Source organism: Letharia lupina (assembly GCF_014066315.1).
Source record: "Letharia lupina isolate WasteWater1 chromosome Unknown contig_6, whole genome shotgun sequence".
NCBI classification, from domain to species: Eukaryota; Fungi; Ascomycota; class Lecanoromycetes; order Lecanorales; family Parmeliaceae; genus Letharia; species Letharia lupina.
Window position 1 is genome coordinate 2,129,515 of NW_023502975.1, and position 12,285 is coordinate 2,141,799.

A 12,285-nucleotide genomic window follows, 5' to 3' on the forward strand; every position below is an offset into this window, starting at 1 on the left:
CGCACTGATCTGACATTCCTCCAACGATGTTATTCCCCGCACTGAACATTGCGCCTATTTTTACCTCACTCATCCGAATCCTCGGGCCCAGCAGATTCGTCATCCAATTCCTCTTCGCTTTGGCCCAAGACCTTTTCGATCAATTCCAGCGTTGCTCTTAATGGTAGGCCCACAACATTGTCCCAACTCCCCTCGATCCTCTCCACCAGAATGGCGCCAACACCCTGTATTGCGTAACCGCCTGCCTTATCCGCTCCTTCTCTCGTTCGTACATAGGCCAACAGCATTTCGTCGCTAGTATCACGTCCGAATCTTACCGTCGTCTCCTCCACCGTGCTTTCCGAGGCGTATCCCGGATGTCGCGCACTGGCCAATGGCGCCATGGCCACTACAGCGGTATAGACTCTATGGTAGCCGCTGTTTCTAAGCATCTTGAGCATGGCGATGTGATCGGCTTCGGATCGAGGCTTCTCGAGGACTTGGCCTGAAAGTGAAACAACGATTGTATCTGCGGCGAGGACTAGATCGTAATGCCGGAGTCAGTATTTCCTATTCGAAGGGTTATCGAGCCTTGGAACATGTCTACAGAGTCGAAACTCACAAGACATGTCTCAAGACTCAAGACTTGGCCAAAAGAGGCAAGGTGGACTCCATAGATACGTACCGACAGCTGGCTCCCCAAATTCGGTGTTATCCAATTCAGACGAGTAGACATGCATGGCCTTTTGGGTGGCGGTCTGGAGAACATATTCGAAAGGGGCGAGTGATTTTGGGAGGTTTTCGGGTAAAGTGGAGGGTTTGATTTCGAGCTTGGTGAGACCGATCTAACAAAATCAGCCCCGGTCCAAGCATATGTGGGAGGAGGACAACCTGTGCCAGCAGCTGCTTCCGCCGTGGAGAAGCAGAGGCAAGAATTACCCTTCTGTCACGAAGGGTATTGATCAAAGGGAGATCTAGGGGGAGAGGGAGCCGTAAAGGTGGGGGTGGCTGCGCGGCAGTCTCATAGCTCGGCGGTGGTTCTGCGGGTGCAGGTGCATACTTTGCATCTGTCATGTCGTTCGAGGTAAGCAAATTGAATCACCTGAATATTTAATTTTTGATGTTTTCAAGTACTTTACTACTCTAATCCAGTACACATCCACGACATCCTAGAGTATAGCTGGAAGCCACTGACATTTACCGCGCGCGGTTCTTCGGCCGTAGATAAGATAAGATCTCCCTTGATCGATCAGGAGGCAGTGCCCCCTTCCGGCCGCATAGATCCGTGGATGCGGGTAGAGTCGCGGGTGACAAAGAGATCGGAACGCCAAGCCCGCACTGACAACAGTACGGCTAAGGCACTAACTATGTAATTGACGAGTGGTGGGCTAATATTTTCAGATCGTTTATCAACGAGAAAGTGGATAGTATGTCAAATAGATTACAAGCAGTCATAGACGGTAAAGGAGCAATGACAGGATACAAGAACAGAGAGATACATAGAGATTTGTATGTGTGTCTCCGCGCAGTAGTCTGGCTTGGCGTTCCAATCTTTTTGTCACCCGCGAGAGTACTTAGCCATAATGTGCGCCATGACGTTGCTGTGAGCCCCCCCCCCCACTGGTTATAAGTCTTTCTTACAAATCTCATTCTCAATGTTCAAAGTCCAGTCAGTGTATTTCGTTTCCTCTCCTACTCTTGGTACAGTGTATTTCCCTTGCATATAGCTCTGTGTTGTCTGCAGATAGAGTACGTTGCTGTGTACCGGTCTTTCGCTCCAGTAGCAGGGATCATTGGCCAACATGCCACAGAACAAAGGTCTCATTTTTAAGTCAGTCCCGACCGACTGGCCTGTGGAAGGCAAGGACTTGACAATTGAGGATCGAGGGTTCGATCTCGACGCTGAGCCAGACAAAGATGGAATCACCACCAAAAACTATTACCTTTCCTTCGACCCTTATCAGCGTGGTCGTATGCGTGCCCCGGAGATAGCATCCTACTCTCCGCCTTTTGCGTTGGGGATGCCCGTCACCAATTCGGCAGTGTCAAAAGTGCTCAAGTCCAACAACTCGAAGTTCAAGGAGGGTGATATTGTGACTGGGGCTTTGCCGACAGAAGAGTACTCGAGCATCTCTGCGGAGGTTGCCAACAACATGGTTAGGAAATTGGACAATCCGTATGATCTCGATGCCAAGCTCTTTGTTGGCGCCCTTGGCATGCCTGGCCTGACGGCATATTCATCTTTCTACGAAATAGGGGAACCCAAAAAGGGAGAGACTATATTCATCTCCGCCGCGAGTGGGGCTGTTGGACAGATTGTTGGGCAACTTGCGAAGCATGAGGGATTAAAGGTGATCGGCAGTGTGGGTAGTGACGAGAAATTGGCCTTCATCAGGAAAGAGCTCAATTTTGACGAGGGTTTCAATTACAAGAAGGAGAATCCTAGCGATGCCCTGAAGCGGTTGGCGCCCAAGGGTATTGATGTATATTTCGAAAACGTTGGGGGAGAGCAACTAGATGCCGCTATTGCGGCAATGAACAACTTCGGTCGCATTAGTGAGTATAGCAACCTGGATAGCTTTGTCTGACCGTTCGAATGACTGATCATCTCGACAGTTGCCTGCGGTATGGTTTCGCAGTACAACATATCAGACCCGAATCAGAGATACGGAGTCAAGAACTTGGGAGCGGTAGTAGGTAAGCGTCTCAAAATGCAAGGCTTCATTGTCGGCGACGCGAACATGGGCCCCAAGTACGCCGCAGATCACCAGAAGAACGTCGCCAAATGGATCTCGGAAGGGACTTTCAAGGCACAGCAGAGCGTAACAGTAGGAATTGATAATGCCATCAAGGGTTTATTAGGGATGCTGAAGGGGGAAAACTTTGGCAAGGCTGTCTTGACAATCGAGGAGATGAAAGTGAGTTCGGACTTTGAAAGGTTTCTCCTCAGAAGCTTGGAAACAGTATGCTAACAGTCTTAGTGAGAACATGGCATCTTTACCAAGCTTTAGCAGCAGACTAGATAAAAGATTGGTCGTCCCAGTTACCCAAGCTCTCTGCGTTGTGCCTCGAAGAAGCACACAACGCTGTCTTTTGTAAATTACAGATACTCCTCAGTCAGGGTCCTCATCAATTTTTTACATTGATCCACTCTAAGCCGAACACCTGGACTCATCTTCCTAAAATTTGAACCAACGCCTCTATCCTTTTGAACTGGAGCTTGCGAGCCTGGTCTTATCTTTTCAATGGCATCCCATGTCTTCCGTTGATTTGGCTGAGCGGTGACATCGACATCCAACGTTGGCCACTCTCCTTCCTTTTTTGCGCCCGCAATATTTCTCTCCCCAACAACGCATATCATGTTGTACTTTTTGTTCTTGGCCCGCACAATCTTTTGAGATATCGAATCACCACTATCATCAACGTCGACAGTGTAGGTTCGGCAGTGTATTTGCTTTGGCAGGTTGGTCAAGGCCGTATTCGAAAGACTATCCTTCAGATTTTTCGCGAATTTTATGACGGGGGAATTGTCAGTGACAGTCAGAATTATGACTTGGCGAGGACTGAGCCAGAATGGTAATTGACCGTTATGATGCTCGAGTAGGAGAGCCATAAACCGTTCTAGAGACCCAAGCACAGCTCGATGAATCATAACTGGTGTAACTGTACCCATCGTTTGCCGCGAAACGGAGTTCGTAGTCGGCTCACCCTTGGCTTCTAGCTCAGGTGCTGGTGCCTCGTACCCCAACAAAAATCGCTTTGGCAGCTGGAAATCCAATTGGATAGTGGCTGTCTGATGCTTTTTCCCGTCGCTGTCCCGCACGATAACATCAATTTTTGGCCCATAGAAGGCACCATCTCCAGGGTTCGTGCTCCAAAGCGTCTTGCTAGCATCTAAAGCCTCCTTCAACTGATCCTCAGCTCTATTCCACTCGTCTAGTGTGCCTATGTAATCCTTCTTGGGTCTCGTGCTTAGCACGAGCGCATAATCTTGAAAACCCAACGTTTGGTATACTAAGCGCACAAAATCCAGAGATTTTGAAATTTCAGACTTGACCTGACTTGGCCGACAGAAGATATGCCCGTCATCTTGGTGGAATCGCCGGACCCTAGTCAGTCCACTCAGGGCTCCTGATATCTCGTTTCGATGCAAAGGACTGAAATCAGCGTAACGAATTGGTAAATCTCTATAACTTCTCCGTTGACTCTGAAAGAGTATGCAATGGCCCGGACAGTTCATGGGTTTGAGGCCAAATTCTTCCGGCTCGGTATCTTCATCCACATATTTCTTCGGTTGCATCCGCTCATCGGAAAACTCAACCGGTACGGCCTCAGGCTTGTGTGACGAACTCCGGGTCACCGTAAACATATCATCCTTGTAATTTGCCCAATGACCAGATTGCTCCCACAAGGACTGCTTATACATTGTTGGTGTAAGCACTTCACGAAAGCCGAAAGCCGGATACTGGGCACGGAGGAAAGCTGTGAGTTTGTTGAATATGTGGGTGCCATCGGGTTGGAAGAAGGGCGCGCCAGGACTCGAGGTGTGGGTGGTGAAGAGGGATTGAGCTGTACCAATCGTACGATGATCTGGGGCAGGGTCAAGCTCGGCAGGGGGTTTGACCTTCTCATGGCGATTGCCCGTCTGTCCCCTTCCAAATGCTATTTTACGCTTGGATTTATCTTGGGCACGTAGGGGACCCGTTGCGGAGAAATAGACGGGAGCACCGCAAGAACAACTGCGTCGGGCTGTAAGGGACAGCCCCTTGGCGGTAATAGGAGGAGGAGTCCATGCTGATTGAGATTTCTGTTTAGGCTGCAAGAGCCGTGCAAACCTCATGAATTGATTGATGTCCTCAGTCTCAAGATTTGTACCTCGACTACAAATCATCGACGATCAAAAGTATTCTCTAAATTCGTATGAGTAAGGTTCTGAAGCGCGCTTCGCCAAGCCCAGAAGGCCAATCATCTGCGCAAGGTCACGTCACTTTCACTCTGACAACACGCAAGAAACGCGAAGTCACAATCTTGCTTGTATTACAATGTTCCCTTCTTCCACTTTTGTCTCTGCTTCTTCTTCATGTGATCTTTCTATGACACCTTTCCGCAAGACTCCATGAGCAAGTCCAGTGACACATCCGCTACACAATTCTTCGACAAGGCAGCAATACTAGAATTCTCTACAACATATATAAGATCTGGGGGTCCGCTACAATGGTGAGAGAGCGTACGCCTGCTCGGAATCGACCAAAATCCCAACTGGGCGAATCCTGGGTAGTTGATAGCGACGGCGACGATGAATACACTCCTCCGTCAAAGCAAGCGGATGGAATAAGACGTTCGCAGGGAACAGCAGGGACTGCAGAGAGCCCACGAAAAAGACCATCTCGTGTCAATGCCAGACCCAGTGCTGAACCGGAGTTCATCATGCCTTCCATACATGAAGGCAGCGTTGGTGAGTCTTGGCTCGGGGAAGAGAAACCGAGGGTGGAGAGGGAATCGAGTAAAGCGAGTAGAAGGGTACAACGACCCGAAGACAGAGGCATGTCTACAACCTACCGTTCTAAGGACCAAAGAGGAAAAGAGAAGCTCGTCAAGGCTTCAGAAGACGTTGCAAGCTTTGTAACACCAATGTTTATGTGGACGTACGATGTTTTCGGTGGGGCTCTGCATGCGTTGAAGACTCCAATCTCATACCTGATCGCCGGCTGGCTCCTTGTTGGACTGTTAGTTTTTCTGCGAAATTTGCTGTTCAGCTCCGTCTACTCTGCACTGTCGCCCGTGTGCCGCATCCCCGGCGCCTCGTTCCTTAATCTTCCAATGTGCCAGTCCCCAGTCTCGATTCAATATTCTGGCGAGGAACCGCCACCCGTCCAATTCGACCAGCTTATGACCGTGCAGAACAAATTCGAAGCGGTACTGCAAGAAAGCGCGGGCGGCGTGTCTCTCCCGCTGGACATGAAACGAGGTGAAACGTCGATTCGCGACCTACGACAAGTTGTTCGTTTCAGCCAGCTACACTCCAAGAACGAACTTGTTCTTGAGTTCGACGGCTTCATAGAAACTGCTCGCATTGCATCCTACGACCTACAAAAGTTCAATAGCCATGTTGGCCGAGGCGTCGATAATATCCTTGCTACTGCTCGCTGGACGAAGCGTGTCCTAGATGGCATCGCTGAGCGTGACGGATCTCGAGGAGCTATAACATCATTCTTCAACAAAAGACTCCTGGCGCCTTTCCAGCCGATCACATTCACAGAAGATGCTCTATTAGATCAGTACATTCAGCACACGCGCGTCGTTGAAGAGGAGATCAACCGTCTTGTGGTGGAAGCGCAAGCTCTACTTCTTGTCCTCCAGAATCTCGAGGACCGCCTTGATGTCATTCATGGCATAGCAGTACGCGATAATCTGCACGCGCACGGTAGCAGGGCGGAGGTGCTGTCGCAGCTCTGGACAATGCTTGGTGGTAACCGCAACAAACTAGGCAAATTCGATTCACAGCTACGTCTTTTGGGCCAAGTGAACACCTATCGCCAAAATGCAATAGCTCACGTAAGTGGGACGCTGGTGAGGCTGCAGGGAATGGGCGCTGAGTTAGAAGAGTTGAGGGAGCGGGTTGGAGGGGTGGAACTGCTGGGTGGGAAAGGTGGTGTTCCGCTTAGTCTGCATATTGAGAATATTGAGATGGGCGTGGAGAGATTGGAGAAGGGGAGGAAAGGCGCGAAGGAATTAGAAAATGAAGAGTTGAAGAAGTCTTTGGAGAAGGGAAAAGGAACTGAAAGGATGATCGAGGGGTGATGAACCTTCCTACTCGAGGGGATTGGATATGACTATTTCGGTTTGACCATGATAGATACCCATTTGCAGCCATTTCACGTTCGACATCGGAGGAATTCGGGGGGTAGGAAATTTCTTGTACCTCGTAGATTCTAAATAATCAATACCTTGCTGGGTGTTAAGCAATCGAATCAAACCGAGCTTCAGCTGTCCGTCCAATCACAAGATATTAACGGATCAATAGAAAGTCTCTCCATTACATCGCCTTCTAACCTTGCTTGCTTTCGTCAGCCTCGAAATCCATCACCGTCTCCGGGCGTATCATCCATGATACAGATGCTCTACATCCCGGTAGCTGTCCCCTGCATCTGAGCCTCTTCTATCTGCATTTCCTCATCACGGCCCAATACGCCCTTCATCATGCCTTCCGGCCTTGGAGGGTTGTACTTGCTGGCCGCTCGAAGTCTTGCTCCGAATTTATACAGAATCCATGGAATGGGTATCAACGCAGCTGAGATAAAACCAAAAGTCGAATATGTCCAGCCACCCGTCAAGTTAGTAATCACTATGATCACCCTCCATTAGCTGTTATGGTAAAAGAGCTTGGGTGGGTAGACGACTTACTCTGGATGATCACAAGTGGTATTATGGCCGCAAGGACCAGTCTGAACGAAGCCGCCGCAGTGAGTGCAGACAGAGTACCGCGCGGTGGGTAAGCATCGAAGAGATAGGAGATCGAGGAGATCTGAGTCACAAAATTAGATCAGGTTTAATATGCCCAGAGACTTTAGCTTACGATGATAGACTGGGCGCCCCAGACGTACACCGCGGTGCCAAATATGGGGCTCAGATAGTGAATCGACGGGCTCGCCGTCCATGCGATCCAGAAGAGTGACGTCATGACAAGGGGTCCCCCTATCATTGCAGGCAACATTCGATATTCCTCCGGTACTGTGCCGTCGTGGTTCTTCGTGCACCAGTGAGGAACGCTAATATCGATGATAGTAGACATGACAGTGGATAGCGAGGCACCGAGGATAGCTGCACTGAAGGCAATGCCTACCTGCTGAACGGTGAAGTTGTAGGTGGTCTCCAAGACAGCAGGGATGGCGATAAACCATTGGAAGGTGACCGCAAAGATGAAGCCTACTTCTAAGCTCAGTGCGATGACGATTGGCTCGGTGACCAACATCTTCAAGGGTACGAAGAATGTTACAATCGACATGTCTTGCAGGGTGACTCCACTTTGGGCATCCAGAAGCTTCAGAGGCATACCGTTGCGTTTGGCTCGGCGTCTCTGGATCTCACGTGGATAAGTATCCGGCTGCGCAATGCCAAAGAGGTAAACGCCGAGGGCAAGGATCAGAACGATCCACTGAGTCCATCGCCAGCCACCATATGCGACGACAAAGCCTCCGATAAGAGGTCCTGCGAGAGGTATGAGCCTGCCAGCTTGTTGAACAGGATGGGGTGAAGCTTACCGCATGCCGTTCCTATGAATGAAGCCAAAGCGAGGAACGAATAATAGACCACCGTGGTATTTGCAGACCAAACATCGGCAAAGCTCCCTTCAATTAAGACGAGGCAAGGGCCTCCGAAGAAGCCAGCGAAGAAGCGGCATACCGCTAGAGCTGCGAAAGAGCGGGAAAATGAGGCGCCCAGGATGAAAAGGCTGAAGGTCGGTAAGGAAATCAAGTAAATTGCCTGACGCCCGAATCGTTCACTAAGGTGTGGTGTGATTATTGGCGCGAAGGCGATTCCCAGAAGGTTTAAGGAGAAACCGAGTATTGCAACCTGCATTGTCACATCGAAGCGTTCAATAACCCCGGAGATTCCAGCTGTGTAGCTGGTGATACCTAGGGCACTATAGATGCTTAGTTGGCCTGTATCATGTATAGTGGGACTGAATTTATGACTTACACCACCCAGGCAAATGCGAATGCCACCGCTGACACATAAACTTTCTTGTAGAGCGACCAGTTTTGTGGGTTGTCAGGGTCATCAGCAGACATCATATGACCAGCAGCAGCCATGGGGTCTGCAGCGATCTTCGTCGTATCTGCGCCCGGACTTATAGAGTCGGACATGTCAAGGTGAGAAGGAGAAGCAGCATCGGAGCTCATCATTGTTGCGGCTGACCAGTTGCAAATATTTCTACCGTTTACTTCAATGGAGTGCATGTATTTCTGGTGAGGAAAGAGAAGGACGCGAAGTATATATATAACCGGAAAGAAGGGTCCATCGTTGCTCTGATGCAAGACAACATTCGGGGCTGAAAGACGTTCAAAGGACGGGATTATTGAATCTACGCCAGGAGCGTCATCTCCTCAAACGTAAGTGCTCGACGTGTGCACGGCTCAATCAGCCTGATAATGGCTCATAGGTAGAGGGAATTTTTCAGGCCAATAACATAACGGTACGGGTAATAGCATTGACGATTCCAAGTGAGAGCATGAGTGAGGAGAAGCAGCATGTATGCAAGCAGCCAAGGCTGGACGGACGAAGATTAGGAAACATGAAGATAGAAATTGCAGAGACAATTTTTTAGGAGGATCAAGTAGTTTGACATTGGAAGGGTAAGGTAGGAAAGGCAGCAAAGCCAACGATTACTGCCCTCCGGAACAGCTCCATATTTTAGGATTCAAGGAGATGGGAAGAGTTGCATGCGTAATGTATGGATGTATGGATGGATGGATGGATGGATGTATGTATGGATGTATGTATGTATGTATGGATGGATGGATGGATGTATGGATGGATGGATGGATGGATGGATGGATGGATGTATGTATGTATGTATGTATGTATGTATGTAATGGAAGATGCTTGTGTGGATGGATGGACTACCAAGACCCCGCCATCAATGCAATGGAAGATGCTTGTGCAGGAGTTATCAGGCCGCACATGCTTACTTTAAGGTCGATAAGGGGGTTTTACTAATCATCGCCGGAGAGTCTTGGCAAAATTGTAGGCGGAGAATATTTCGACTCGTATTGACAAGGCATAGGGTATAAGTAGCTATAGTGTGAAATAATACCGTATTATACAGAGATCCTAGGAGTATTTTTAAACCTTAGGAGATTTTTCGCTCAGGAGATCCCTACATTACGAGATCTTCTCCAGCCTACCACTAATGACTAAGCCGTATTTTACATTTTGGCGTAATACCTTACTATACCCGTCACATCAATAACATCCCACCCCACCGAACCACACCCCCCCCCAGCCATACCCCCGGAAGACCCCGGGAATATCACCCCCACGAGAACTTTGGCTAAATCGCTTGAATCTGACATCAGAAATAAAAAAGCGTGGATGTAAATTACAGTAGTCAGATCCCGAAAGTAAGGCTTGGCACTCGTAATTACGGAAATACTCATAGAAGACTCGCTTTCTCAGGAGACTCCCAGAAGGATTTTCAAGTCACGATATTATAATGTTGAAATATATCTGATATGAGAAGATTCTTTAAGAGAATTTCAGGGTAGATACGTTGAATTTTGTAAAAAATCCTTGTTTGTAAATAATGCTTATGGTATTCTTGTTATATAATTAGTCTACATGGACCATTACGAAAAACCCCCTGCCGACCTTAATGTAAAGTCAAGAGTTAGAGGACAGGACATAAAATAAAGTAAAGTAGTTGGAGATTACCAAATCCAAAAGATTCCAAATCCATTCGCAGGGACTCAGGGTCCAGCGGTCTTTCCTCCGCTGCTCCAAAATTACCTTATCCTCGTCGATTCCACAACATAACCCGCACATGATTACTCCCAGCATGACGTCTTGCATAAGACCAATGTTGCCCGATGTAATTAGTCCAGAATCGCGTCGTCTATGCCGATGCCTTATATGACTCGTCTCATCTCGACGTCGCCCCAATTACTCTGCTTCTATCCAACACTGGCTTCTTCCAGATTAGCAAGCATCTCCAGACAATTATCCATCATGGCCCCCATCGCCAAGCAGTATGACTTCATCGTCATCGGTGGTGGTAGTGGTGGTTCCGGCGCTGCCAGGAGAGCATCTGGCTGGTATGGAGCCAAGACACTGCTAGTGGAGAACAAACGGAATGGTGGAACGTGCGTCAATGTAGGGTTGGTGGAAGACAGTATGCCTCAGATTCCGCGCCCAGGCTAACTCTCAATCGCCGCTTTCAAGATGTGTGCCCAAGAAGATCACCTGGAACTTCGCAAGCGTATCAGAAATGCTGAAGGATGCCGTGCACTACGGCTATAAGATCCCGCAAGGTATCAAATTCGACTTCGCCGAGTTCAAGAAGAAGCGCGATGCAAACATTGAAGGCCTCAATGGGGCCTACGAGCGTAACTGGAGCCGCGACGGGATTGACCTCGTCCGCGGCACTGCTACGTTCAAGAGTCAAAAGGAGATAGAGGTCAATTTGGATGACGGGGAGAAGGCCGCCTATACTGCTCCGCACATCTTGATTGCAACGGGAGGATACCCTATCAAGCCTCAAGACATTCCTGGAGCAGAGCTCGGCATCACCAGCGATGGCTTCTTCGATATCGAAGACCTGCCAAAGAAGATGGCCTTTGTCGGTGCAGGTTACATTGCAGTCGAACTTGCTGGGGTCATGAACGCCATTGGAGTTGAGACACATATGTTCATTCGAGGCAACACTTTTTTGAGAAGTTTCGATCCAATGATCCAAGCAACCCTCACTCAGCGCTATGAAGACGCTGGCGTGATAATCCACAAGAATCACAAAGGATTTAAAGAGATTGTCGGGCTCGGAGAAGGGAAAGGGGAAGAGAAATTACTCAGACTCGTTCAGAGTAGCGGAGAGGAATTAGACGTCAACGAGTTATTATGGGCCATTGGTCGAGCTCCAGAAATTGAAAAGCTGAATCCAGCAAAGATTGGGGTCAATCTCGCAAAGAAGGGCCATATCGATGTCGACGAGTATCAAAACACCAATGTCGAAGGCGTCTACGCTCTGGGAGATGTAACCGGACAGGCAGAGTTGACACCAGTGGCCATTGCAGCAGGTCGCGCCCTCTCAAACCGAATTTTCGGCTCGCAGCACCCGTCCGGCGGGCCTCATTTGCCCCAAAAAATAGACTACTCCAACATTCCAACGGTCGTCTTCGCCCATCCCGAGGTTGGTACAATCGGACTGACTGAGCCCGCTGCTATCGACGAATACGGCAAGGATAACATCAAGACCTACCACACGCGCTTCACACCCATGTTCTATTCTTTCCATCCTGCAGAGGAAAAAAAACTGCAACCGACGGAGTACAAGCTTATATGTCAGGGCAGCGAGGAGAAGATTGTAGGCATGCATATCTTAGGAGCTGGCAGCAGTGAAATGATGCAGGGCTTTGGAGTGGCAGTAAAGATGGGAGCTAGGAAGATGGATTTCGATGCATGCGTGGCCATTCACCCAACAAGTGCTGAGGAATTGGTTACCATGAGGTGAAAAGGCCAGATACTTTGGGTAGAGTCCCCAGAGAACTTCAAACCTCACATCTTCGTCCTCATCTTTCCTGACAGTGACCG

At 49.0% G+C, this 12,285-nt stretch overlaps 6 protein-coding genes across 6 annotated transcripts; 3 read left to right on the forward strand and 3 right to left on the reverse strand.

Annotated features, from left to right (window-relative positions):
• Positions 1-65: 65 nt before the first annotated feature.
• On the reverse strand, positions 66-1,053 carry HO133_009341 (uncharacterized protein; the record flags this gene model as incomplete). The annotated part of the gene is made up of 3 exons (XM_037300202.1): positions 66-520; positions 665-824; positions 871-1,053. 3 exons carry the CDS (start codon positions 1,051-1,053, stop codon positions 66-68), a joined length of 798 nt encoding a protein of 265 aa, XP_037155028.1.
• A 728-nt stretch (positions 1,054-1,781) lies between these two features.
• HO133_009342 (uncharacterized protein) lies at positions 1,782-3,001 on the forward strand (the record flags this gene model as incomplete). The annotated part of the gene is made up of 3 exons (XM_037300203.1): positions 1,782-2,535; positions 2,596-2,897; positions 2,918-3,001. 3 exons carry the CDS (start codon positions 1,782-1,784, stop codon positions 2,999-3,001), a joined length of 1,140 nt encoding a protein of 379 aa, XP_037155029.1.
• Positions 3,002-3,079: 78 nt separating this feature from the next.
• HO133_009343 (uncharacterized protein) lies at positions 3,080-4,819 on the reverse strand (the record flags this gene model as incomplete). The annotated part of the gene is made up of 1 exon (XM_037300204.1): positions 3,080-4,819. The coding sequence occupies one exon, from the start codon at positions 4,817-4,819 to the stop codon at positions 3,080-3,082; it is 1,740 nt and encodes a 579-aa protein (XP_037155030.1).
• Positions 4,820-5,193: 374 nt separating this feature from the next.
• HO133_009344 (uncharacterized protein) lies at positions 5,194-6,780 on the forward strand (the record flags this gene model as incomplete). The annotated part of the gene is made up of 1 exon (XM_037300205.1): positions 5,194-6,780. One exon carries the CDS (start codon positions 5,194-5,196, stop codon positions 6,778-6,780), a length of 1,587 nt encoding a protein of 528 aa, XP_037155031.1.
• A 320-nt stretch (positions 6,781-7,100) lies between these two features.
• Positions 7,101-8,885, reverse strand: HO133_009345 (uncharacterized protein; the record flags this gene model as incomplete). The annotated part of the gene is made up of 5 exons (XM_037300206.1): positions 7,101-7,324; positions 7,384-7,504; positions 7,556-8,187; positions 8,241-8,623; positions 8,680-8,885. The coding sequence occupies 5 exons, from the start codon at positions 8,883-8,885 to the stop codon at positions 7,101-7,103; spliced, it is 1,566 nt and encodes a 521-aa protein (XP_037155032.1).
• Positions 8,886-10,707: 1,822 nt separating this feature from the next.
• On the forward strand, positions 10,708-12,205 carry HO133_009346 (uncharacterized protein; the record flags this gene model as incomplete). Its single annotated transcript, XM_037300207.1, has 2 exons — positions 10,708-10,856; positions 10,921-12,205. The coding sequence occupies 2 exons, from the start codon at positions 10,708-10,710 to the stop codon at positions 12,203-12,205; spliced, it is 1,434 nt and encodes a 477-aa protein (XP_037155033.1).
• Between the last annotated feature and the right edge of the window lie 80 nt (positions 12,206-12,285).